We start from the raw sequence: 25,136 nt of genomic DNA, 5'->3' as shown, positions 1-25,136 counted from the left end.
CTGCTGTCTTGAAAAGCAGCGGCCAAAACCTGAATGAAATAAAGATGCATTCATTGAAGATATATTGCAATTTTATTTACAAAGGAAACTTTTTTTCATCATTTTCCATGTTTTTCAATATTGTAAAGCATTTTATTTCTTTCGTAACTAGGTAAAGACATATACTCAAGGTAAGCTACAGAAAAGCTGAGATCCTATTGTTTCTTTGTTTCTTGTAGGAATCTCATGTTTTTTCTTCTTCAGAGGTGTGGCATCATCATGGAAGACAGGACCTGGTTTGTTTCTGGTCCACTGTGATTTGGGATGGATATTTAAACAAGTGGGGTTTACCAAACAACAGGTTTGAGATACAGTGGACAGCTGCTTTGTGCATGAAAAATCTCTAAGATTGCGGCTGTTTGTCATGAAATTTTCCAAAATGAATAATATTTCAGTTTTGGATTTAGGAATGATGTCACTAAAACAAACATCTATTTTTGGCTTACTTTATCTTCTACCATGACATTCATTATTCATTAATCAGGGGTTAGTAATAAAAGGCAGTCAACTTCCTTTTGTTAGCAGTTGTTTCTGATTCACACATAGTGGTAGGAGGAAATCCAGCTGTTGCAAAGATTGGATACACAACAGTCTGACAGCCCATAGCATCTTTAGAGCTGGAGAGGCTGCCATGGGAACCAACAAAAGTAAACCAATGTAGCTATACATTTCATTATTTTGGAGAAACAAGTTTTCAGATCAGTGACAGTGCAGCAGCCGCAACACAGCAAACATAAGCTCGTTACCAGTAATGTAATCCTCAAAACCTACAGAGATCCAAAAGAAATGGCCACTGAAATCTTCAAATGAAAAGAAAATTACCAGTATCCAAAAAAGGCAGTCTAGCTCTCTTTTCAGCAAATGAAATTGCAATCATTTTCTCTTACAAAGAAAAAGGAGCAGAATTGATGTGTCTGAACTACCCCATCCCCATTGGTACTTTGTAAATGGAAGATTTTTGCTACTATCTCAACTTCTAATAAAAGAAACAATTTATCTTCAGTCATTTCCAAAGCAACAAGGAAAATATATCTCCATATCTGCAGATCTAAAGACAATGGTCTCACGGGGTGCCTTGCCTTCACCTCCTTTTTGTTTTAGTCATGAGTGCTTTGTTTTACATGTCGTCTTCCTTAGAATCATAGAATCCTTCTCAGATAGTTTATTCCACCTAAAAAACTGCTAATGCTGTTAAGACCAGGAAAAACTGAGGCTATTTAAAACTTACATTAGGGTTTAATCAATCAAGTAACGTGTCTTAAATCGCTATCTCCTCAATCCCTAGACTTAGAGATAGGATTAACAAACACCATTAAGAATCATTTACTACACTTCCAGTAAATTGAACAGAAATTCCTTCCCCATAACTTCTGCTGAGGTGGAAAGAGTCTGACAATATTTTCTAACTCACGGTATTAATTTATATTTGACTGGATACTTGGTGAAGAGCATGTTGCCTCATGGTTGTCAGGTGTGCCAGTTGTGTCAGTCCTTTACAGACAAAGGTGAGGACAATGGTCCTTACCTATCAGACAGTGTGAGCTTGTGAAGTTTCACAACACAATGAAGTTTCTCAAGAAATCCTTCCATAGTTCTGAGAAAACTGAAAAAAAAAGCAAAAGATGGAGGTGAGCATGACTAGCCATAACCAAGTTACCAAGTTCAAGGTGACACCAAATAACTGGAAAATTGTGAACATAGTATCTGTAATCTAGAAAGGAGAAAAATTATTCACGTAGTGACAGGCCTGCTAGTTTGACCTCAACACTTTTCAAGGATGTATTTTTAAGAAAGCAGAAGCCAAGGGCATGTGGAGGTAATTCGTAAACACAACAAAACCTAATAAGTTTTATTAACCAAACAGAACCTGAGAGTTTCTTGAAATGCACTTAGCTAAAAGGGAGACAAAACAGGTTTTCTTGATACATAAACTACAAGGATTGGAGAGAGATTACTGGCGATGATCATGGAAGACCAATCTTGGAAGACTTTTGATACTTTCACAGTATGTTTTGTAAAATAGGTAATTGCGCATATTTATAATATATGGGATGTAGGAATGGCAGAAATTGGAAGGTATTGCCAATACTGAGAAGGGTTGAATTTATGCTGAGTAAGCAAATCAGTTATACAATGCAGAACTAAAGGAAAACAGGACTAGGAAGGGAAGAAGTATTATATATCTCTGCTTAAGTCTCATCCGTATCACGTAATCTGCAGTTTTGATATTTATTATACAAAGGACAGATGTCATTTCCATTGCTTTTGATGATAAGCACAGTGCAAAAAGACTCACCCCAAAAATGCAAGCAAGTGCACTAACTCTTTATCCATTTTTACTATCGATCATGAATCACATTAAGGTGATTTAGACTGCAGCCTACTCAGGCACCTGAACCAGTGTACATAAGGTCACAAAAGTCACTGACAAAGCTATAAACAGACCCTGAGTATCGTGACGCTTGGGCCTGTGAAACATCCATCAAACTGAAGTCCCTTTCTTTTCTGATGCATGTCTGCAGCAAGGGGGGAAAAAAACCCCAAACTTGTATACCAAATTTTAAAACAGTAAAATTCAGGTTCTCTGTAAATCTGAACATGGATATTCCTGAAGTTTTATGATATCAGCACCAACATACACATTTAGTAAGTAGCAGATGCTTTCCTTGGAATGTAACTTTTAGCTGAAGGGAAGGCCTAGGCCATATAACAGAAAATACAGTAATTCTTCCTAAGATTTTTTTTACTATTAATGATTCAACAGAAAAATTATTCTTAGAGGACTTCACTGCAACAGTTTAACTTCACACCCTCCATTTTGTTTTCTGTCATTTTCTTGCCCATCTCTTTCCTTCACACATAGTTATGAGTGGTCAACATGACCAAAATTGCTACTACTTCTCAGTCTGCATTCTTCATCTTCCAGTATGCAAAACCACACAAGCAATGTCATTACAGTGCCTTTATAAAGTGAAATAAACCCCTCAAACTATTCTAGTTGGGAGTTTCAGCCTGTTTCTAGTAAAACTGTATTTCACTTTCATGCAGATACATCAAAGTGCTGTGGAAAATCACAATATATCTATATGGACTTTTGTAGGCAATTCTAAAGCTGCCCACAAGAACTCCTCCTCTTGACCTTGGCAAAGTTAAAGGAAGGCTCTTCAGCACACAGGATCCCATTTGTTCTAGCACACGCATGGATTAATACACTGCTAGGCAAGCCTGAGCATGCTGCGGTAGCCATGCAGAAGGTGGATGTGCCACACAAAGTGTCACACTGACCTTCCCTTGTCTGCCTGCCATGGGCTGGGTAGACATATAATAGATGATCCATCTTGGCCTAAGAAGGAATAGATTCACTGGATTTAATGGGATTGTGTCATTTATATTTATCTAATCAGAGTCCTAGTTTTCTGGTATTAACTGAAATATTAAAAATTTGGTTTCATCCTTTTTCTCATTAATTACTATGATTAAGCATTTCCATGTGGCACACTAGGTAAATCTATTAGAAAATAAAGCATTTCTTCTGGTCTAGACAACTGAATTATGACATTTATGTAGTTTTTCCCCTTTAAAATTCCACTTAATCCATTAGTTACTGCAGTCTCTATTCTTTAATACCTAATAGTTCAAGTAAAGTAATGAGGAAAGAGCAGCTCTCAGCAGTCAGCTAATAAAGGACAGTTTTTCACATACAAGCCTCATCTACAAACTTTCATGGGAACAGTAGATAAACAGAAAATGACACAGTATAAGAATAAATATAAGCAGATTTTGAGTCACTCCAGCTACTAGGTTTTACATTACAGCTGGGAATAATATCTTATACAATTTATAGAAGTTTCTTCCTTGCCATATTTAAAATACTCTTGTACCACAGGGATAGGCACTTTATAAGACTTTGTATAGAACTGAAGAGAAAAAGTAGTTGTACCAGAGTATGCCTGCACCTGAACTTGAATGGGTTTTGGTAGTAGTTATCTGTGTTGCAGGGGAGACTTTTTCTTCTAAGATGATAAATAGCACGGTGGTTTAACACTGTGCTCATATAAACCTTATGTCATTAGATATTCCTATAGTTCTCCTCATCTTCCTTATCACATTCCCTCTTACTTTAAATTAGCTCCCGTATTGCATTCTATATTACAGAGTATTAAAACCTGCAGTTTTAAAGACGTGGACCATCTCCTCTGAATTGTTCCTGCACCATCTTTCTCACTGGAGCCCCAGCTCTACAAAAATCTCTGACTACTATTGCCATACAGACAATAACGTTTCCACAGCAGTTAGGTGCCTACGTTGGATGATACCCATGGCAGAGGCAGTAGGCAAGACAGCGATAGATCTATAGGCCTGTGTCAGGGTAGGGACAGATGCCCACCTACACTTGCCGATGTGACTCTCATATTCCCACTGCTTTCACTCCTAGCCAGTGTAGTTGCATTTAAAATTCCTGTTCTGCTGCAATGCATTCTAAGGAAAAGGGGGAAATGCTCTGCTGAAAGAGATAGAAAACAACAGTCAGTGCTGTGTTTCCTCTTTTGAAATTGGGAAAGGGAGACTGTAGAGGGTTTGTCATATTATTGCTTCTTCAACAATGGTAGGCTCTCTGCAGCAATATGCGTTATTTATTTCTGTATTTGTTCGGGTGGATCAAAGTCCAGGACTTATTCCATTTTTGTGAAGGCTTATTTTTATTTAGTACATGTTACATGACTTAATGTGTTAGCACATTGCTATACATCTGGGTTACTTTTTAATTACACTTAAAATATATACACTCTCACAGACCAAAGGGAGCCAAAGGCCAAAGGACCACAAGTCACACCAATTAGAAATACATACAGCTTTTGTATGTGTTGCTGTTGGAGGTCAAAAATTTGAGAGCCAGGACACCTCCAGCATTCTCTGGCTGCTGATTGAGAGAGAACTAGTAGAAATCACCACATTTTCTCAGTGTTGCCTAGAAACAAGGGCAATAGTTGTGATATGTTTCTAAAAGCACTCATATTTGGGTGTTTTAATTATCTGCATGGTGGAAAAAAATATCGGAATAGAGAGGAGACTATGAGAAATACATCATTTGGGTTGGACAGAACAGCTTACTTACTTAGTGCATGTTGAGTACAACACACTGAGAATTCAGGAACTTGAAATTCAGAATTTGGACAATGAAACAAAAAAAGTATTTTAAAAGTATAAAAATATTACTATGAGCAGCTCATCTAAAAAAAAAAAAAAGAAAGAAAAAAGAGAGAAGAGAGAAGTGTTTTCAGTAGCATAATCTCTGCAGTCAATAAAGCTTATTACAGCTAATGGTTACAATACCACATAAAGGTAAGACTCTTGTACTTACATTCTCTCTAGTATTTTCAGGTGTTTGAAATGGAAGCTATTGAAATCTCTGCCTCTAAAATATACTGATTTAACTATTTGTATTATATCAAAAAAGTATAAACCAGAGACCCTGAAATACAAGAACTATGATAACTAATTTCCTGAAGTCCTTTCCCCAAATCTCTAATTTCAGGTGCAATCAAAAATCTGCTTTAGAGAAAAATAAACAAACAAACTAACAAAAACAGCAAACGAACAAAAAAGGCCAAAAAAGCCACACCAAACCCAAGCCAAACAAAACAAAACCACAGAACTGTTGATTTGGGGGCTTTCTGGATTTGTAAGTTGTGTGTAGAGGAGTGAGAACAGATACTCTCCATGACATTGCCCTCACATCCAAGAGACATAAGAGCAAATGACAAAATGTCATCAAATTATTTTATTTTGACAAAAAGTTAAGGTATTCATGGCATCATGGTTGACAGTAGTTGAAACGCCATAGAAATAAGTTCTTTGTAAAAAAAAAAGTAGTCAGAAAGACAGACAATCACCACAGGATGGAGGATGGACAGGTTTCCAAGGCATATATTCCCTCTCCTGACCTCTCCCAGACATATTTAACACCAACTACATGTACAAATGATTTTACAGAACTGCCAAAAATGATTGCTGCAACATGGAGCAGAAGGACTAAGGCCACATCCAAACAATACTTCATACAACTAATGGGAACATCTGAAATTATAAGGGAAATCACACGCTGACCACCAACAGCTAGGGGTTAGCAAGACATTTCAGCTACTGTGCAATAGTTGACTACTGAAAGTTTTGGGAAGCACTTGGTAGAGCCTACACAAAGTATTGGGGTAGATAAACTACAGGTTTCATGCAGCATGAAACGTTTGTGTGACTTACTGTGAGCTTTGAATGAGGCAGAAATAGGAAAGAAAAATTGTTCTAAAATACCATCCCTTGATTTTGCTGTGATGTTGAACTACACGCAAACTATTTTTCCTGGCATGTAAAGAAGGGTAGCAAATCGCTTAAGAAACTGTATTTAGCTTGTAATTAACAATCATTTCTAGATGGTGAAGGGGAAAGTCGCAACACAGCCTTGTTTGAGGTGTCTGGCCATGGAGGTGACTGCAGTACCCTGGCTGATCAGTGAGAAAAAGCTTCACACAAAAAGGTTTTCCTTCAAAAATCCTCTGAGATTTCACTATAAGGAAAATAGCAACCTGCCTGACAAAAAATACAAGCCTACAGCTTCCTCAAAAAGTTAAAATCCAGCACATCAGCATGAATGCATTTATCAGTGATGGGATCAAATGCTGCTTTTCAAAAGTTTACTTTTGTGTTTCATTTCTAAGCTGCTCTTTATTTTGAAAGATACTGAGAATGGATTTCCTCAGCATAACACACTGGGAATGCTCAAGGCTCTCGATTTGTCATTTGCTTCTTTGAGCTATGAGCAACCCGCCTTAAGTCACTCCCTGGCATCCATTATTCTTCGACTTCCTGTCAAGTTACAGGAAAAAAAGCTTAAATATTTAGGACACCTTTTGCTATCGGGGCGAAAGTTTCGCTGGGCTGTAATGCACCGCTTGAAGAGACATCTGGGGGCCGAGCCCGAGGGGAGAGCGAGCCCCCGCAGCGCCCTGCGCCGCCTCCGCACGCCAGCCCGGGGCTGGGGGAGCGCCCCCCGCGCAGGGCGAGGCCCGGAGAACGCGGCTGCGGCCTGTCCGCCCGGCACCGCCCGGCGCCGCGTTCCCGCGGCCATGGCAACGCGTGGGGCGGCCGAGAGAGGCCGCGGCGGCCCAGGCCCAGCGCCCCGCCCCGCCCGCCGCGGGGGACGAGCAGCCGCCGCGGAGCGGAACGCCGGTTCGCGCCGCCCCTGCGGGCCCGGCCGGGAGCATGGGGCTGAGGATGGAGAGCGGCGGCAGGCGGAGCCGAGGTGCGGGGGGCTCGGTCGCGGCTCCGCTGCTGAGCGGGGTGGAAGGGAGCGGGAGGCGCCGGGGCGGGAGCTGCTTGGGCGGGTTGCGCTGGCGTCCGGCCTCTCCCGGCCGTGCCGGCCGTGGGGTGCCGACAGCGGCCCCTCTCCCCGTCTTCCGCCTGGGGCTGGGGGCGGGCGGGGTGCCCCCCCTCCCCGCCGCCATGGCGGAGGCCGCCCGGGCCATGCGGCCGGCGCTGGGGGTTCGGGACCGGCTCTTTTCACAGCCGGCTGCCCTTCGCTGTGCCGCCCTGTCTGTCACGCGTGGGGAGCCTGGCCCGTGCTGTGGGGCATCCCTGCGGCCGTGAAAACAACCAGGTGCAGGCTCAGCGAACGGGGCTTGGCTGCTGGGGCCGCGGAGCATTACACGTAAAACCCCTAGAAGGATTTTACCCCTAGAAATATGGCCTTACATTGTCCAGCTTACAGCCATCATCACAAACCTGTGTGTGTTTTAACGGGTGCTGCCGTGATGAATGTTTCAGGCTTTCAGTATCAGCCACTTGGTTTTTGAGGCCTAAATTTCTGTGCCATTTGGAGTCAACTTTCTTCATCTCCACAACTGGTATCCATGGATTATAGTGGATTTTACCCTGTGTGTAGAACATCACTTACATGGCATTTGGATGTAGATCCAAGTTTTTTGGTTTGGTGTGATTTTAATGCAAGTTTAGTTGAAAAACTAAAAGACTTGAAAGCTTTGAAGCTCTTATAAAGTGAGGCCTTCCCCAGCCGTGGTCTGCTCTTGGGCTCTATTCGTATGGATAATCTCAAGAGCATTTGTCATTCATGATAAAAATAGGCATAAACTTGTAAAAATGTTCGCACAAGCTAACTCTGGCTGTTGGAAAATACCTAAAATATTTTTAGATGTGAACTGGATGACATGCATAACATAAAACAATGGTAGGAATTATTCAGTGCTGCGCTATAATGTCAAATCACACATCGCTGCGTAAGGTCAGATCCTGTGAGGTAACGTTATGCTTTTATGTTACATCTCAGTGTCAGTTCCAGTCTTTGGAGATGGTGACGGATGTCACTCTGGAAGATGTCTGATATCAAAGTAGAGTTTTAACATGAATTCTAATACTGCATGGGAATATGAAATTCAGAATAAAAGCTAGTATCTCGTGCATCTAATTTTTTATTCTCTCTTATATAGTGTCAAGGCCATTTAATGATAAATTTATCCTTTTTCTGGCTACTCGTATTTTTGATTGTCAAAATATTTTTATGGTCAATCAGAAAATATGCTTGATTGTTGACCGCAAAATTTGAATAAATAGGATGTAAGGTCTGAATTGCATTCAGGTTGCAGCAAGCTTTATGTGAATGAGTCCTGTTTTTAAAGAATTTAAAAGTAGGAAAGAATGAGTGTTATGTCTCTTCACATGGGAAGCAATTGGTTGTCTGCATAGGATGTTATCACAGAGTCAGCAGTGTGTGAATGAACAGCCCCATGTCTAGTTTCATGGACACACAGGAAGAATCCATACAGACAACAGGGATTAGCACAGATAGGGATACTAATTCCTTAAGGTGAGCTAACCTAGGAATGTGTGCCTGAGCAAACTTGGCAGAACAGCTTGCAGACAGTTTATGACAGAGCCAGAACTCATCATGTTTGCGGTTTTGGTAGAAAATTGTCTATCCAGAACATTAATACAGAAGTGGGACATCCTATTTCATGTCGTAGTGTACTCTGCAAAGTTTCTTGTTCAGACCTGGCCTTGTCATTTTAAAGAATGCACCAAAATTTTATACTTATTTTCTATCAGAGTTTCTGTTTTTTTCTAGTGAGAATACTGAGCAGAAATATTTTATTATATATTTTTTTTTTAAATGTTGGATTATATAGGATTTGCATTTAGGACTTTTCAAAGTTCAAATAAGGCTGAGATTTTTCCCTGATAAAAATATTGAAGAATTAATCCTTTGTGTTTTTTCCTAATTCCAGGTATAAACCTTCAAGTTATTTACTGTAGTAATTTTAGGAGTCAGTTAATATAGTCTCAGATTTATAGTATGACCTCAAATAATCTGAATACTGTAACTCTAAACCAGCTTTGTTGTTTAAATCCAGTCTTCTGCATTGGGCTGTTCAATTCCCACAGCCAGTGATTGGCACATAACTGAACAGCAATGAAATCATATGCTTATTGTTAATCAATGACATGCATTTGTGTCACTTTTCTGTTACAATGATGAGGAAGTCATCATCAGTGTTGTATGGAGGCTGCTCTTAAGTTTAGGCAGTTTACACAGACTTCAAAGATTCTAAACCAAAATTAAATATTTTGCGTCATTACAGGCAACACCATCTTATTTAGATTTTCCTTGCATTGCAGGAAATCCTTGCACTGATCTGACAGGAGCTGGAAGGGTGCTAACACGCAGCAATTACTTCCAAGCTGCTTTTTTTTCTTTGTATTCCTTCATTTGCCACTTGAACAAATAGTTTTTTGAAACTCAAGCATTAGTTTGGTAAAACTAATTTGAATTTTCAGAAGGGAGGGAAGCTGGAAAAGAACGTATTTGTATCTTCAAAGAAGGAAGAGCGTTTAGAAGTTATATTTGAAACAAAATAGTACATTTTAACTGCAATTGCGAAATATTAATCTCCTTCCTTAACTTTTTACTAAATTAAAACCTTGGCTCAGCAAATCACTTAAACCTATCATTGATTTGACCATTAATCAAAGAGTCTGTTAAGTGAGTTTTGGTCACCCTATGTGACTAATCCCATCTCCGTTCAGCAAATAATTTAAATTTGTAATAGAACTTAAGTATCTGGTTGGTCCCATGTCATCGAAGATTTCTTGCATGCTTCAAGTGAAATATGTGGTAAACTAAACAGGATTCACATCATTAACCCTACTAGCTGTTTTGCTCTAGATTATATCCTACAACATCTGTGGAGCACAGAGGTTCAAGGTTGCGCTGCTCTCCATTCTGGGTGAGGTTGGTTGTGCATTAGAGTTTTGCTAATGTATTTTTCAGTTAGAAATATGAGAGGGTGGAAGTCCCAACTTGAATGGGGAGGGACTTCCTTGTAGGCACAAATTCTAATAACAATCTCTGAACTGTGATATGAGTATTGATAGTTATACGTGTACCACTTACCAGTAGTATGGTCACTTCTGGAACACAAGCCCTTATACCTGCAAAATCAGCAACTGCTGGTACCACTGTTAACTGTAGAGGTGCTGCCCAAGCAAATGGCAATGGGACTAACTTAGATTCATTTGCTTCTGCCTGCTATTTGTGTCACAAAAGGTGCTGCTGACAGACACAGACATTTGTTTCTGCTTTTGGAGTATGAATAGAGCAATAATCTGCATCTAAATCTTCCCTTATTGTTCATGCGAAGCTTGTAGCTAGGACAGTTGTAACAAACATTTGTCAAGAATTATTTTGTCAAGTATAATTCAATTAGCATATTTTAAGGCTACTGTATGCTACTATTTTATTAGATTTCTTAAATTTATCAGAAGCAGGTTGGACTCTGAAACTGAAGCATAATTTTGGTTAAATGGTTTTAATTTATGCTAGATTTATGTTAGATTATTAGTTGTAAAGGACTGAGAGACCTAGCTTTTAGGCACTGGGAGTAGGTGGAAAGGAGAGCTTTTTTGTAATCCAGTGTAGTAAGGGTATAAATAGCGCCCATCTAATTAGTGGCTTAGAAGATTATGTATGGTGCATACGTCAGGGAGTGATACATTGTATCACGTTCATCATGTTTTTCTTCTGACACAAATGATCCCGTGCAAAATTCAGATGGAACGTTTGTGACTTTATTTCAAAATTGGGGTATTCTAGCTTCCTGGGACTTTATTCATTAAGTTTTGCGTCACAGAATTTATAAAATAACAACTATATTTTTTCCTCTGGTGGATTCTGCCACTTCTTAATAAACTTTAAATTTTATTCTGTTAAAGCCAGTTTCGCATCTAAGACTATGTACTCTCAGAATTGATGTGAGCTTTGTTCCTATTGAAACCAGAAATGGGTCCAAGACACTTCTCTTTTGCTTGCCTGAACTGGAAAAAATACCACTGTGACTATGAAGTGCTCCATTTTGCCCCACTGTAACTTCCAAATAAAATGGAACACAGTGCATTCAGCAACCAGCTAAATCTAAAGTCATTACTGAAGGTCTCTTGTGATTGCACAGGTGCTTCAGAAAAGCAGCGGAGACTTGCCATGTTTTAACTTGGTGTGCTAAAGAAGGAGTCTGTGGGTGGGTCACTGTTCTCTGCCAGCTTTTTCCTCTTTCCAGTTCTGCATCTTGTAGTTGATTTCACCCAGCTGTGAGTAAGAAGTAGGAGTCTTAGTGGTACAAAGGTCAGTGGCTGGGCAGGAGAAAATCCAGCCAATTAACATACGTTTTTTTAAGTGAAAGTCATTCTGGTCTGTGTGCATTTTCAGATACTCATGTAGAGGATAAGAAATAGTCAGCCAAGAACAAGCAATCAGAGAAGCTTAAACTAGACGACCGATTATAACACCTATACCACCTCAGCAGCCACAGCTGAGCAAGCAAGGGAGGTCAGAGTGAGGGAAAGAATGACCATGGAAAAGGCAACAAATTGGGGAAAGTGAAAGAAGTTCAGGGGGTATGGTAGGAAGATGTAAGCTGCATCAGTAGGAAAGGAGACCTCATTAGCAGTGCATCCTATTCTTCTTCTTCTTCTTCTTTTTTTTTAAGTATATAATCGTGCTAATATAAAAGAAAAATAGTTAAAAATATAAAAAAATAGTTTCTAATTGAAATAAAGTTTAAATCCAGTGTGGATTTTCGTAACCAGGTTAATCTCTTAATGTACTTTGAGATAGTGGTGTTTGCTCTGTACACTTCTGTGTTGTATTCATATGCACAACAATTTCCGTAGCATAAAGAGTTAATGGATACTTTGATTTAAAAATTCTCATAGTACCAAAACCAGAGAAACCTACATTTTGGGTCCTAATTTCATTCCTTTAAATATGACCTTTTCAGATGTGTTAGATTAGATGCTTGAAGGATTTTCTGTCACTGCTCCTAAGTCATTTAGAATTTCACATGGGTAATTTAAACTACTTCTGTTCCTCAGGATATGTACAGCATTAGTGCTGTAGTGTACTGTTAGTGTGTGCAGAGTTGAAAGAGTGACTTCGTAACAAGAAGCTCACTGAAAAGATCACTTAACTAGTTGGTAGAATAAGGGTGATAGTGGTAGAGCATCCGTGACTTACATTAAAGTCACAGCACAAACCTCCTTCCACATGTAGTTGCTAGAATTATCCACTTGGACAAAGGTATCTCACTATTTTTGGTTTAGAGCATTGAGGTATTGCAGAAGGCGAGAAAAAAAGGAGGTGGCAGTGGGAAGTGGAAGAAGGAACAACACCAAAACTTTATAAATCTGAGTAGTGGCTGGAGTGGCAAAGCATTTGTCAGCTTGGGTTGAGTGACCTTATCAGCCTCAGGGAGATCAAATTGCCAAATCTCATGCAAATGCTGCAGTTCTAGTCCATTAGAGACAGAGGTGTTTCCTACATTTCCTGCTGTGAAGAGGCCACTGTGCAGCCAGGAATGCAAGAGTCCTGGAGCCACCAAAAATCAGTGCACAAAAGGGTCAGGGTCTTGGAGGGGTGATGAGCATATTCCTCAGGGACAGATGGGGAGACCAGAGGTCTAAATCCACCTGGGGCTGGGGGCTCTTTGAACCCAAGGTAAAGTGTATGAGCTGCTCATCGGAAAACACGGTGTTTGTATATCTCCACACAGTTAAGTGGAGGTTTTGTGGCTTCTAGTGCTGGATTTAGATGCCTGTATCCAATATCCCACCTAAGGTCTCTGTATTTTTTTGTGGATTATCCTTTAAGTAACAGGTCTTGGTGGGTAAGGGTAGTCTGATTGGATTTTTTCAGTATTTTTTATTTGCTATGCCTGAAGTACAGTTTTGTTATAAATATAGTAAGTCTAATATTTGTGTTTAAAATCCTTCTTATGAGAATGGTGTAATGAAAGACCGGGCTTCTTTCCAGTATTTATTCACGTTCCAAATCTGAATGGCTTTGTAGAAAAATAATTTCCATAAATTCTGCGTATCCATTAACAACTGGGAAACAAAGTAACAAATTGAAACCACCAATTTCCATCGTTTTTAAGATTGTAAAATTAGAAATAAAGATAGGATAAGTTTTAAATGAAAAGATAATTTAAACAAAATAACTTAAAAATATATTTGGAATAATATAATTATTGCTTACCCTATATACCAGTTGGAAAGAATTCCAGAGAAAGGGTTTTTAATTTTTTTTTTCTTATTTATTGTGTAGTGTCACACACAGGGAAGCTTACAAGAAGGAAACAGAAGCAGTAATAAGGAACCGAAAGATCTAATTGATTGTTAGAAATATTTAATTTATTTGCTCTCTGTTCTTTAGGACAACACAGAGCATGAGAATCCTGATTTTTATATTCAGTATGTATAGTCCACTTACATCTATGAGGAAACGTATGTTTAGATCACATAGGTACATGTATAGTATATGAAAGATAGGAGTCCATTATATGTCTCAGTTTCCAAGTTTTAAATCTCAGGAAATAATTTCTTAAATGAAATTATCTTGAAAAGTTTGCAGTCCAGTTCTGGAAATATATTTACATAGACCTTTAAATTGTGGCTGAAAGTTTTTTATTGTAAGTAGTGGAAAGTGTTCATTTTAGTCAGGAAACCTAATTGCTAAAACTGCTATAGTACTGCAAGTACTGGGATCAGTTCTGCTAAGTTTGGTTCAGACAAGTACCCCTATTCGCAAATAATGTATTATTTAAGAACCATCAAAATAAGTAGAAATATTTTCTCTGAAAAAATTCTTGCTCTCATGCATGGTTTTGAGAAAATAGGCAAAGTAGGCAAAATGCATATTACTTTCATGCTGCTCCCAGTCCTACACCAATACTGTCCCAGGTTGCCTAGAGAGGTGGTAGATGCCCCATCCCTGGAGACATTCAAATCCAGGCTCGACAGGGTTCTGAGCAACCTGATCTAGTTGAAGATGTCCCTGCTCATTGCAGGGGGGTTGGACTAGACGACCTTTGAAGGTCCCTTCCAATCCAAACTATTCTGTGATTCTATGAATAAAGCTTCCACCACTCCTGTAGCTATCCAGGTGCTCTAATTACTGTGCTTTGTAGTTATCGTCTTTTTGTGAGGTTTATATTTGGTTACTATGTAATTTGATGGAAATCTCGTGTTCTTTGAAATTCCCTTCACATATCTGAGCCTTCAATTTAAGTTTAGTTTCTGCTGTTGTGCAAATCACTTGGAAAACGGAATGAATCTAAACAAATACCTGTTTGAGTCAGAGACAACCTGAAATTATACTTGTGAAACATTTGAACGTTAACGCTTTCAGTTGTTTTGTAGAAATACTAAAATGTACCAGATATCCTCCACATAGCAAACCCTCCACTTTCTCCTCTGACATTAGCAAACGTACGTCTTAATTGTAAGTATTTGACACTATAAAAAGCAGGTTTGAGTTTCAGACTGAATATTTAGGGAGGGTATTATAAGTTGAATTTAGTGTAGAAATTATACATTTGATGGAATGTCCATGTGAAACAGCCTGGGATCCTAAGAAAAGAAAGGTTTCCTTATTATTCTTTGCCTCTTCTATTTTCAATAGTGCTAAGCGTTATTTCTGCCAAAAATATGTCTTTGACCATTTTTCTCTGATAAATTTTCAACATGTTTTGTGAAAAAGGTGGTTTGCAGAGAGAGAGCCTCAAACAGGGTACAAAAATGTCTCAGCCCTTTTGGAATGAGAGTCACAGAGTGTAGGAGCAAGAACTGTGGGACACCATGGGACGACCATAGGAAGCCTTCAGCACAAGTTCTGCCCTTAATGGAAATATTTTTAAATTGAAGACTCTTACATTCTTTAGTTGAAGCCATAAGAAAAATGTACAGTTCACCAGGACAGAGCCCCAAGAATCCAACTAGATATTAAAAAGAAATTAAGCTGTTCAGCATAACATTTTGCCTGACAAGGAAATATTCTAAACAGCAAGAAAATGTCATTTGTTAAAGGTATGAAAGTTTTCAACAGGTCCAGGTACTAAGGGTGCTGCAACCCTGGCATTTCAAGGGCATCCTAAAATCTGACCAGTCAGGAATGCTTTTATTCAAGGTCCTAAACTTCCTGGAAAACGGGTCAACATTGTAACAGCCTAGGAATTTCCTGAAGGAGTTCAGAGATACCTGTGGCAGCAGAGCAGGGAGGTGTTAACCTGCAATTAGCAGGAGTTGGGCTGCAAATCCAGCTGGTTGGATGGGAGACTGGAAACTTCCTCGGTGTCACAGAAGTTCCAGCATGTAGGAGGAGCAGAGGTTTGGGGACATAGCATTGGGGACATAAACACCTGCACAAAGGCAAATGGTGCTGTGTTTCCAGTGCCTTTGTGACTTGTGCTAATTGGGGATTTCTGCATGGATTGGGAGTGATTTCTGTGCTGTCCATGTGTCCATAATCAAAATAGAGGAGGCAGAAATATTTTAATTTCTCCCTTCTGACCATTTCTGACAGTTTTTCTGGACTATGAAATCGTGATGCTGGATGGATGGGGAAGAAAGCTGACTTTATTTTTTCTTCCACCCCACCGTCCCCCAAGCCCATTAGGGATGAATTGTAAAGGACAAAACCAGTCGACAGTCGTTTTTCCCGTGGCGTTTATCCGTGTGCCATCTGCTGGTGATGCAAAGCAAGTGAACATCTCAAAATTGTCTGTTTTTCCCGTAGTGCTCAACAGACGCATCTCCAGCTGAAGACAGTAAAAGCAACAGGTTTCTGAGCATCTCTGATCATCCTTAACTCAGAGCAAAGTAATTTACTTTACCTGAGAAGAGTCAACCGCAGTAGTAACAATGTCTCTGCTTTTTTACAATGCCCAGACTTATTTGTTTATGATTCTGCCACATAAAAATGAGTTAAATGTTGTGTTAGTATAACAGTATCTCATGTGTGTCCTTCTGGAATTAGAGCCTAGCTCTGAAATACAAAAATACTGGGATATTTAGGTTATTTTGAGTAACTGTGAATGAAAACTTTCTGATGCTCGGGTGTCTGCTATAATCTAGATTCCTGACATGTATGTAGGTTTTTTTCAATCATTAGGACAAACTTTTATCTACTGAAATACTACAATCTAACGTGCAAGTCCTCCCAAAGACTTGCATTCTCTAACCCTATGAACATTGTACTTCAGGAAGTCATGGGTTTCAGGGTGGGTATCCAGCTAGACAGAGAATGCCACTCGTATCTAATAGTGTACAGTGGAAGAATATAATACTTAAACAAGAAAGAAAGCTATTATTCACACAGGTTTACAGTCTTTATGGAGACAGTCATTCTATATCTGATAAATTCTTACTGTATGTTTGGAATTTTAATATTTTAAAAGTAATTTAGCATTGTTTGCTCATATGTATGTATAAGTCACAAATCAAGGTTAGGAAGAATTGTACCCCAAGGAAAATTTAAAATGAGCCACTTGAGATTGATACAGATAAGCAGGAACCTTCAGCTTTAAAGAGAACAGCATAAAGATAAAACAACTGCAGGACAGGGTTGAAAAAATCTGCAGTAGTGTTCTCTTTTTTTTTCTCTTTTTCCCCTTGTTGCGTTCCTACTGCTGATGTGGCAACTTCACAGCAAAGAATAGTGAGAGCACTATTATTGCAGACATTGCCTCTAATACTGTAAAGCTGCAGAAGCCTGTGCTATATAAAGGCTGGCTTTTCTAAGTGTGAAATCCTCACACTAATTCAAAATTGCCTGGATATTGTTTGGCTTCATAAGACTGGGGACTGAGTTTATTGATCCAGATTTAGTGTAATTTCACAACAGAGTCCCAAGAAAGTACTTAAAAAATTTCCACATATGCTCATGATTTTTATTTTATTTATTTTCTCAAGACACATTTTGTTGCTTCCCAAATGGATCCTAGTCACTTGAAATTTATAAGGTCTTTTTGTAAGACCTTTGGTGGAATGATGTTAAAACATTATTAAAGAAACTATTTGTTTTGCTGCAATTTCTGTGAATTAATAGTCAGACGCTATGTTAACCATCTTGTGCAATACGCTGTTGCACTTGAAGTGGAGCTACAGAATGTAGTAGTTACATATGTAATTGAAGTAATACTGCAACAGTCATCACACAGCAGTGGGAAATAGGAAAACCTGGAAAGCCAGATGCTGGGCATGGAGGACGTAAGAAGCCATGAGAGGTAGAATAAAGTGGCTTTTAACATGTGTGGTGTAGATTCTTGCCCCCCCCCGCCCCAGTCAGTCTGTAATTATGCCAGCCTTTGTCGACCCAGCTGAAGGACACTGAGAAGAGATTCCCTGTCATCTTGGGCAGGCCCAGCTTGCTTTTCCACCTGATGTAGGGTGGGAAGCTGGAGGGGGCCAGTGAGTGTAGAGCAGAGGAGTTACTGCCCCAGAGCTGTGGTGCCTTCAGTTGCAAGGAGATGCTTACATGGCAATTGCAGACTTTTGAACTGACAGGTGAGAAGTGGGATGGGAATGGGAAGACCATATGCACCTTAATAAAAAGAATACATTTGCAGAAATTGACTGCATGGTTTTATAATTGATGTTAAGTAAGCATGGTATGTTTACTCCATTAAAGAAATCCTGTTTGTTTTGGTTTACATTTTAAGCAGTGTTTTGGAAACCTTAGAGGAATGCTTTATCTACACTAGTATTTGTAGTAATAGGATATCTCTTGTTAAAATTTACACTAAAAATGGTGCAGATTCTTAATTAATTCAGATGCAGATTTTTAAATTGTAGGTTGTGTAACAGACAGTGGTTGTGAGCCTGACAGTACAACATTTATTTTCAAGGAGGAGCCTTTCATTCCCATTCCTTCATGTTTTAGTTAAGTTTTGTCAGCATCTGCTCCCAGTCTATCGAACTGCCAGAAAACTGAATTCCAAACCAAATTCCTCTTGGATTAACAACAGATTTTTGAAATAGTGTGTCCTCATTGATACAATGATTTTCACACAAACATTATTCCTTCAATCTATTAAGCTTGCATTTTAGAGTAATAGTGACCACAATCACTGCCTATGTACAGAATATTTTTCACATTAGTCATTTGATGTAATGATGGAATTCAATCAATAAAACTTTAAAACATAGGTTAGCATAGGTACAAAACTGCGGCCATATTTCTGTGTAGTTTAATGAGCAATGTAAAGTTCAGACTGAAGTAATCTAGTGATTTCTTCTGGTTTTTAACTCTGTGAACCACTGCCTACATATCTTGGTGTTTAGATTGAGTTACTTAACTACAGTGTTGTACTTCAGTAATAGTATAATGTTTAAATACAATTTTTTTCCTCTGTGAAAAAGCTCCACTGCAGTAATTCGTGAGTTCTTTGGTGAAAGATTCTCTGCTTTATCTTGTTTGCCAAAATATATATTTTCTTTTTTCTAATGTTTTGTTTTGACACTTTGTTACAGTGAGTGAATACCCAGCTGTTGGTGTTCCCAGATGTGGTCCAGCAAGTCCATTTAAAGGCCACTTGAGTACTAAGAGTAATGGTAAGTAACACGTGCTTTTATCAGCAGGCAGACATGGTTCCTTTTACATTAATTCATTGATTTTTATGATAAAGATGGTTTTATAATTAAAACCTTTGCATTGAGCTCAATTGGTGAACTTTAATAGTACTTACATTTAATCTGTGTTACTGAAAATACTTTTGAGGAGTGAGTTTTGCATTGACTGTACTACTAGCTAGAAACAGGAAGATATCCAGATATGTATAGATGCCACCTCTTTATTAGCTGGAATATAGGTATGGTTACTGCTTTAAAGAACCCTTGAGGTTAAGTGTATTCCTTTACAGTCAGTAGTTTACATGGGCTCATGTGTTTCTGTGCCGTACTGCCACCTCAGACACTCTTTTCAAAAGAGCATGGAATGGAGAAACAGGAAGTTTCCATGGTGGCATTTTCATAGGCCAACTTCAGCCATTTCTGCAGCTATTGATTGAGTTGATGGCTCAATGGGGAAAAAATAAAGGAGACAAGATGATTTCATGGGATAGTAGTGGCTAAAGAAAAATGACTGCCATTGGGCAAAGAAGTTAAGCACACAGTAATTTAGTTTGTGGCTTTGAATTGCAGCTAATAACTGTTAAAAATGTTAGTATTCCTGTGCCTGCCTTTATAATGTTTAAGTATGTTTTAATCTTAACAGCTTTCTGCATTGACTCCTCCCGAAGTCTAACCAGCCAGTACCTGATCAGAGATCACATGATGTTTCATTATAGTAAAATCCTTTCAGCCAAAGGTAAAAATGTGCATATATGAATGAACTTTCTATTCCCAGATTTAACTCATTCTTTCAGAATAGGCTCATATCAAGGGGGAATTAATTGGATTGTAGGAAGTGTAGTTTACATCCTGTTCCATACTCAGACTGATGTCACCAAGGAGATATGGCTGCTACTGTATAAGATTTTTATGTTATTGGAGTGGGAAGTTTTGTATGAAAACATTTTCCTTAAATGCCACCAAATATGCTACTTTAATTTTGGGGTACTTTATGCTGTGTTCTCTTCATTCAGCTTTTATTGAAATAATGAATTATGAACTAATATGTTGAAATGAAAATTTTGGAGATAGTTACAATACCAAATGTACAGAATTTATTTTAGGAATGAATGCAGAACATTTTCAGTTCAACTCAGACCACTGTGTCTTGTCTTTTTTATTTTAAAAAAGTTCATTATTATTTGTTCATCTTTTGATCAATGGCACTAGGTAGTTTTAAGGACTTTGAAAATTAACCCGTGTGTTTGCACATGAGAAAATCCTGTTACTAATCTGTTACTGAGCACCAAAATGTATATGATTTGTTGCACACATTTTAATGTTAGGAGGTACTTATATTTATGAAAAGACAAATATTATGAAATATGGAAGTTAAAAGCCTACTGAACTTCCACATGTTTGTTTCTTTCTTAGTTATGGTGAGATCCTGGTCAAAAATATTTCTGATTTAGAAATGTGTGTTTACTCCACTATGAACTGCCAATGCGTTGTTGTCAGTGCTACGATTGAAAACAAACTGTATCACAGCCAGAGTTATTTTTTAAAGGTCTTATAAGGAGAATGAAGTACTGTGTTTAAAAAGTTAATATGATGCAGAGAGTTAAGAAATATCTGTAGATAGTTGTTAATGTTGTTTGCAGTTCACAGCCTATTTTCATTCTTCATGGCATAAACTTATCTTGGGGATCTCAGTCCTAGAGATATTAATGCTAGCGTTTGGCTGGAGGTCCTGAGTATTTAAATTAAATGCGTAAAAGTTTGCAGGATATGAGTTACAAATGTCTTTTGAATGACTCCCAAAACACTGTACACTCTTTTTCTAGGTATTTTCAGAAACAGGGTTTTAGAGGTGGTTCTGCTGATTCTCTTCATATCCCTCTTTTTCTTAATATCTGCTTTAAAGGGAGGTACATGGAGGCTTCAATTTTTGCCAGTCCGTCCTCACAAACATACTGTCGTCTGTCTACTGTGTAACATACTTATTATCTTCAGGTGCGCAGTTAAATACCATCTGCACAAAATATATAGAAACCTTTTGTAAGAAATCTTCATTTAAATGATTACTGCTTCAAGTATATATTTTACTTCTACATCTCAAAAATTCTCTGACTGTATTAATATCAATCTAATACCTTAAATACACAGTAACTAGCATATTTTAAAATAGAGAAAAATTGCTGTGCTTTAATTAATCTTTTTTTCTGTGTTGTTTTATTGCTACGTTTTTTCTATCCACCACAAATACTAAGTAAATACTGAATCACTCACTTTTTTTTTTATTTTCAGCAGCCGTAGACTGTTCAGTGCCCAAAAGTAGGTTGACCAGCATCAAACGTAAGTATTTGTGATGTATTAACTTTGCAAAAGCTTCTGTAAAGTAACATAATGAAAGAACTAGAGGAATAGGAGAGTAACAACAGAATATAATCCTTAATAAAGCATACATGCATCTGCTTGTTTCTTCAGCCTTTTGTATACTGCTCCAGCTATTTGTAAGAATCTGCAGTGAATGTACTGCTAGGGAGATGGATCTAGTCTGTCAGTGATTAGCTGTGCTTAGGATCCCAACTAATTTTGCTTAGGATCCTTTTTATCCACACAGTTAATGGAGCACACAAGGAGCATTTCAGCATTTTCTCTTTCCTGTCTTGTGATATGATGTGAGCTTGAACTTTCAAGAGAGCTTACCAGTGCAAGGTCAAGAGGAATTTTGAGAGTGTGGGCACTGGGACTGAAATTTCTTGTTCCATTTCACAGAAAACAGAGCCAGCCCCAAGCACACAGCCCCATAGCCTGGATTAAACTGCAGTTACTTTTTCTGGGAGTTGTCTCATTTCTTAACACTCTTTAAAGATACCACTACTGTAGCCTTTCTTCATAGTGTTAGCTGAAGTGCAGTGCTTTCAAACCACTGATTTATGGAATACTAAGTGAAGTGTATTAGTCAAAGAGGATAAATAGCAGCTGTTTGTTAAAATAACAAAGGTATATTTATGTCTTTAAGGCAATCAGAGAAAGTTTTGTTTTTTTCTCTAATTCAATATTTAGTTAAAACCGCTGAGGTACTGCAAAAAAATAAAGTATTCTTTTCTGATGGAAAGATAAATCTTCTGAGGATGGAATGCTTTGTGGTTATTCTCAAATCCAGTCAAGCCAGAGTGATACTGCCTTGTAAAATGATCAGAGTAACTAGAGGTTATGCAGGAAATCAGTCATCCTTTTGGTAGAAAGACACAATTTTATTAGAATTTTTTCAGTACTTCTGCGTAATGGGTTGAGACTGAATTAAGCAACAAGCTGCACCCAGATCAAAGGTGCTGTATGTGGGCTTTCCTTCTGCTTTCAAAAGGTGCAGCACAAATAGCAACATTATTGCTGGAATATCTGGAGTCTGCAGATTGCAGTAGGAATTTCAGATCACCTGTTCTGCATAGTCATCTGAAAAAAAATTGTCCTTCTTATGCTTCAGCTCTACCAAGGTTTGCTTTGAAACAAGCATGAAAATACAGGGTTGGTGTAAGAAGAAAAGTTTCACCTATGTGTTTGTGTAATAAAACTCTCATGTAGGTTTCCTTTCTGCATCTGCTAGAATCTTTCTTAAGCTCCCTAATTAACCATACCTTTTCAAGTATCGGGTCTTTCTCAACACCAACAAATGCCCATTTATTTTAGTCTGCTGTTTTTACAGATAAAATGCTTCTGAGCTGATAGCTTGTGTATTTCACACCAGAATGACTTTCCCCGAATAATGTGTTCATTTGGGGAGACAGCAGCAGCGCCATAACCTGAACAGATAATTGTTATGACACTAGCAGGTGTGCTTGGTAGTGAGGTAGTTTCCATTTCAGATAGCAAGGCTTTGTGCAATATGTTTCTCTTTGAGTTCATCTTAACTTAGAGTGGTGTCTGAATATGTAACTCTGTCCTGGTCACAGACAGAACACTAATCTCCTGTACAGGCTGTGACGGAAACATTTCACCTTTGTTGTCGCTTCTGTTTTTACCCATCTGTTTGATAAAATTAGTACACTAAATCCTCGCTAAATTGCTCTTTCACCTATTTTCAGACTGGACTGGAAAAAGCTGCTGGTGTGTTTTATCTTGTTAGAATGTGCATACAACCAGCACAGCCCTAGATGATGTTTCCTCTTCACAAAGGAAAAAACCTTAAAGCTAAGGGGAAAAAAAATAAAGCTTTTGATTAAAAAAAAAAAAACACCCTCAATTTACCTACTGTTATTGTAGCCTAAGACTTGAGAATCCAAATTGTTACTTAGTTGAAGTTTATTATATTCCTAAAATAGAGCTAGCTCATAAAGTGAAGCTGAGCATCATAGCTCAAGGATTGGGATCCTATTCAGTAGCACAGAATTTCTTTAGAAGAAATGTTGGACTGACTTCTCCATCTCCTAGAGCTGAGTATGCAGTGTAGTTAGAGTGCTTGATCCTTTGTTTTAGCTCAGCTCTAACATACAGTTTGTTTGCTTGATGTTCTGCACTGAGAGGAACTGAGCAATTATAAAGTGACAACGAAATTCCCATTTTTAAAAATCTGTTTAACAAAGCAGTAAATATTTTGTTTGTTGTTTTGTCATTATTGTTGTTTTTCCCTGAAAGTGACTTTTCAAGACAGTGTTATGTCTCTGCCTGTGTTCAGGTTTTATTTTGTGAGGCGTTTGATGTTCTCTAATAAAAATGAGAGAGTGCCAAGTGAAAGATAGAAAGCAAGTTAATAAAGCAAACATGTAAACACATTTTTTTCATTAGAACATTCCTCAACCTAGTGTTTTTAATTTGCGATGTTGAAAAATGTTCTCAAATACATTTTAATCTTAAATTGTCTGTATAAAATGCTACAAAACCTTTTTTTGCAGTAGGAGATTCCCTTTTTTTTTTTTTTTTTTCTTTCTGCAAGACTGAGAGAAATGTCTCAACATCTGATTTTACTGAAGTTCAGCACTTGCCCCAGGCATAAGGCTGGAAGTTACAGAGCTTGGTTGCTGGTTCTGGTTAGCATTTCAGAAGGGGGTCATTCTACTCAATAGAGGTGAGAGACACAGGTTCATAGATTTCCTGTCTAGTGATTTATCTTCAACAGCTCAGTCTGTATGTATTATTGTTTCTCCTAATGTTTCAGAAACTCAACTTCTGTCACGTACCTGCTTTCATGTAATCACAAAAATGTTGGTTGTAAGGGACCTTCAAAGGTCATTTAGTCCTCCCTGAGCTTGCTACCCAAGATAGGACTTGTGCCAACACCAGATCAGTCAGCCAAGTCTTGGAAACCTCTGGGGATGGAGATTCTGCAGCCTGAGTATCCTGTTCCGATGTTGCAGTATCTGTGTAGCTAATAGATTTTGTCCAGATGTCCAATTCAAACATCGTCAGGATTACAACTGAATTTACTTGAAAGCATTTATCCTGGTAATTCCAGTTTTAAAAGACAAGTTTTGAATGGTGGAGTAATAAGGGGTTTAGATGGCATAGCTGAAATTGTTTCATGATGATCACCCTCAAAAGTATCTGAACTTCAGTAGATCCAGGATTTTCGTGTATGCGTTTGTACCAGATACTTAAGATTATCCTAAGAAAAATCTTTGAGTATTGATACTTAATATGTGCATGTAATTGATTTTTTCCAACCTGTTTTCTTCATATGTTTTGTCACCTGACTGAGATCACTTTATAAACAAGTGAGAAACTCTGCCACACAGGCTGAAATTTGAGTAGTAACTCAAGGGATAATTCCTTGGGGCACATCTACTTTCAAATTCTCCGTTATTGGTCTCACTGCCTTCAAGGCATTTAAGGTTAAGACTACTCAGGCATCCCTTGCCCAGTGGTTGGGTTTTTTCCTAGTATTCTATATATTATTCATCAAGAACTACAGATTTCTGTTCTGTAATAATAGCGCAACCAAGTGTTACATGTTCAGGTGTTAAGCTCAGTGCAAGGTATCATTTGCGGTGTCTCTGGCAATCCACCAGATAATAGTTTTTCTTCCTCTGTCTTTATGAAACATGTGGAGATGACAGCCAGTAGTTCAGGCTTTGAGAGTATTGAAAAAGTACTGAAGAAGCAAGTAAGAGCAAAAGATTTTTAGAATATTTTCAAACCTTTCTTTTTTTTCC

At 38.3% G+C, this 25,136-nt stretch overlaps 1 protein-coding gene across 1 annotated transcript in view; it reads left to right on the top strand.

Annotated features, from left to right (window-relative positions):
- The first annotated feature begins 7,266 nt into the window (after nucleotides 1–7,266).
- SPATA7 (spermatogenesis associated 7) overlaps nucleotides 7,267–25,136 on the top strand; it is a 43,120-nt gene continuing 25,250 nt past the window's right edge. The window contains exons 1-4 of the mRNA XM_082059121.1: nucleotides 7,267–7,336; nucleotides 18,907–18,987; nucleotides 19,649–19,741; nucleotides 21,292–21,339. Of these exons, the coding sequence (XP_081915247.1) occupies nucleotides 7,297–7,336; nucleotides 18,907–18,987; nucleotides 19,649–19,741; nucleotides 21,292–21,339 (262 nt within the window). The 5' untranslated portion in view covers nucleotides 7,267–7,296. The remainder of the gene's footprint in view (nucleotides 7,337–18,906; nucleotides 18,988–19,648; nucleotides 19,742–21,291; nucleotides 21,340–25,136) is intronic.

Source organism: Streptopelia decaocto (assembly GCF_964273445.1).
Source record: "Streptopelia decaocto genome assembly, chromosome: 7".
NCBI classification, from domain to species: domain Eukaryota; kingdom Metazoa; phylum Chordata; class Aves; order Columbiformes; family Columbidae; genus Streptopelia; species Streptopelia decaocto.
Note: the sequence above shows the minus strand (reverse complement) of the source record. Positions and strands in the feature narration are given on the sequence as shown.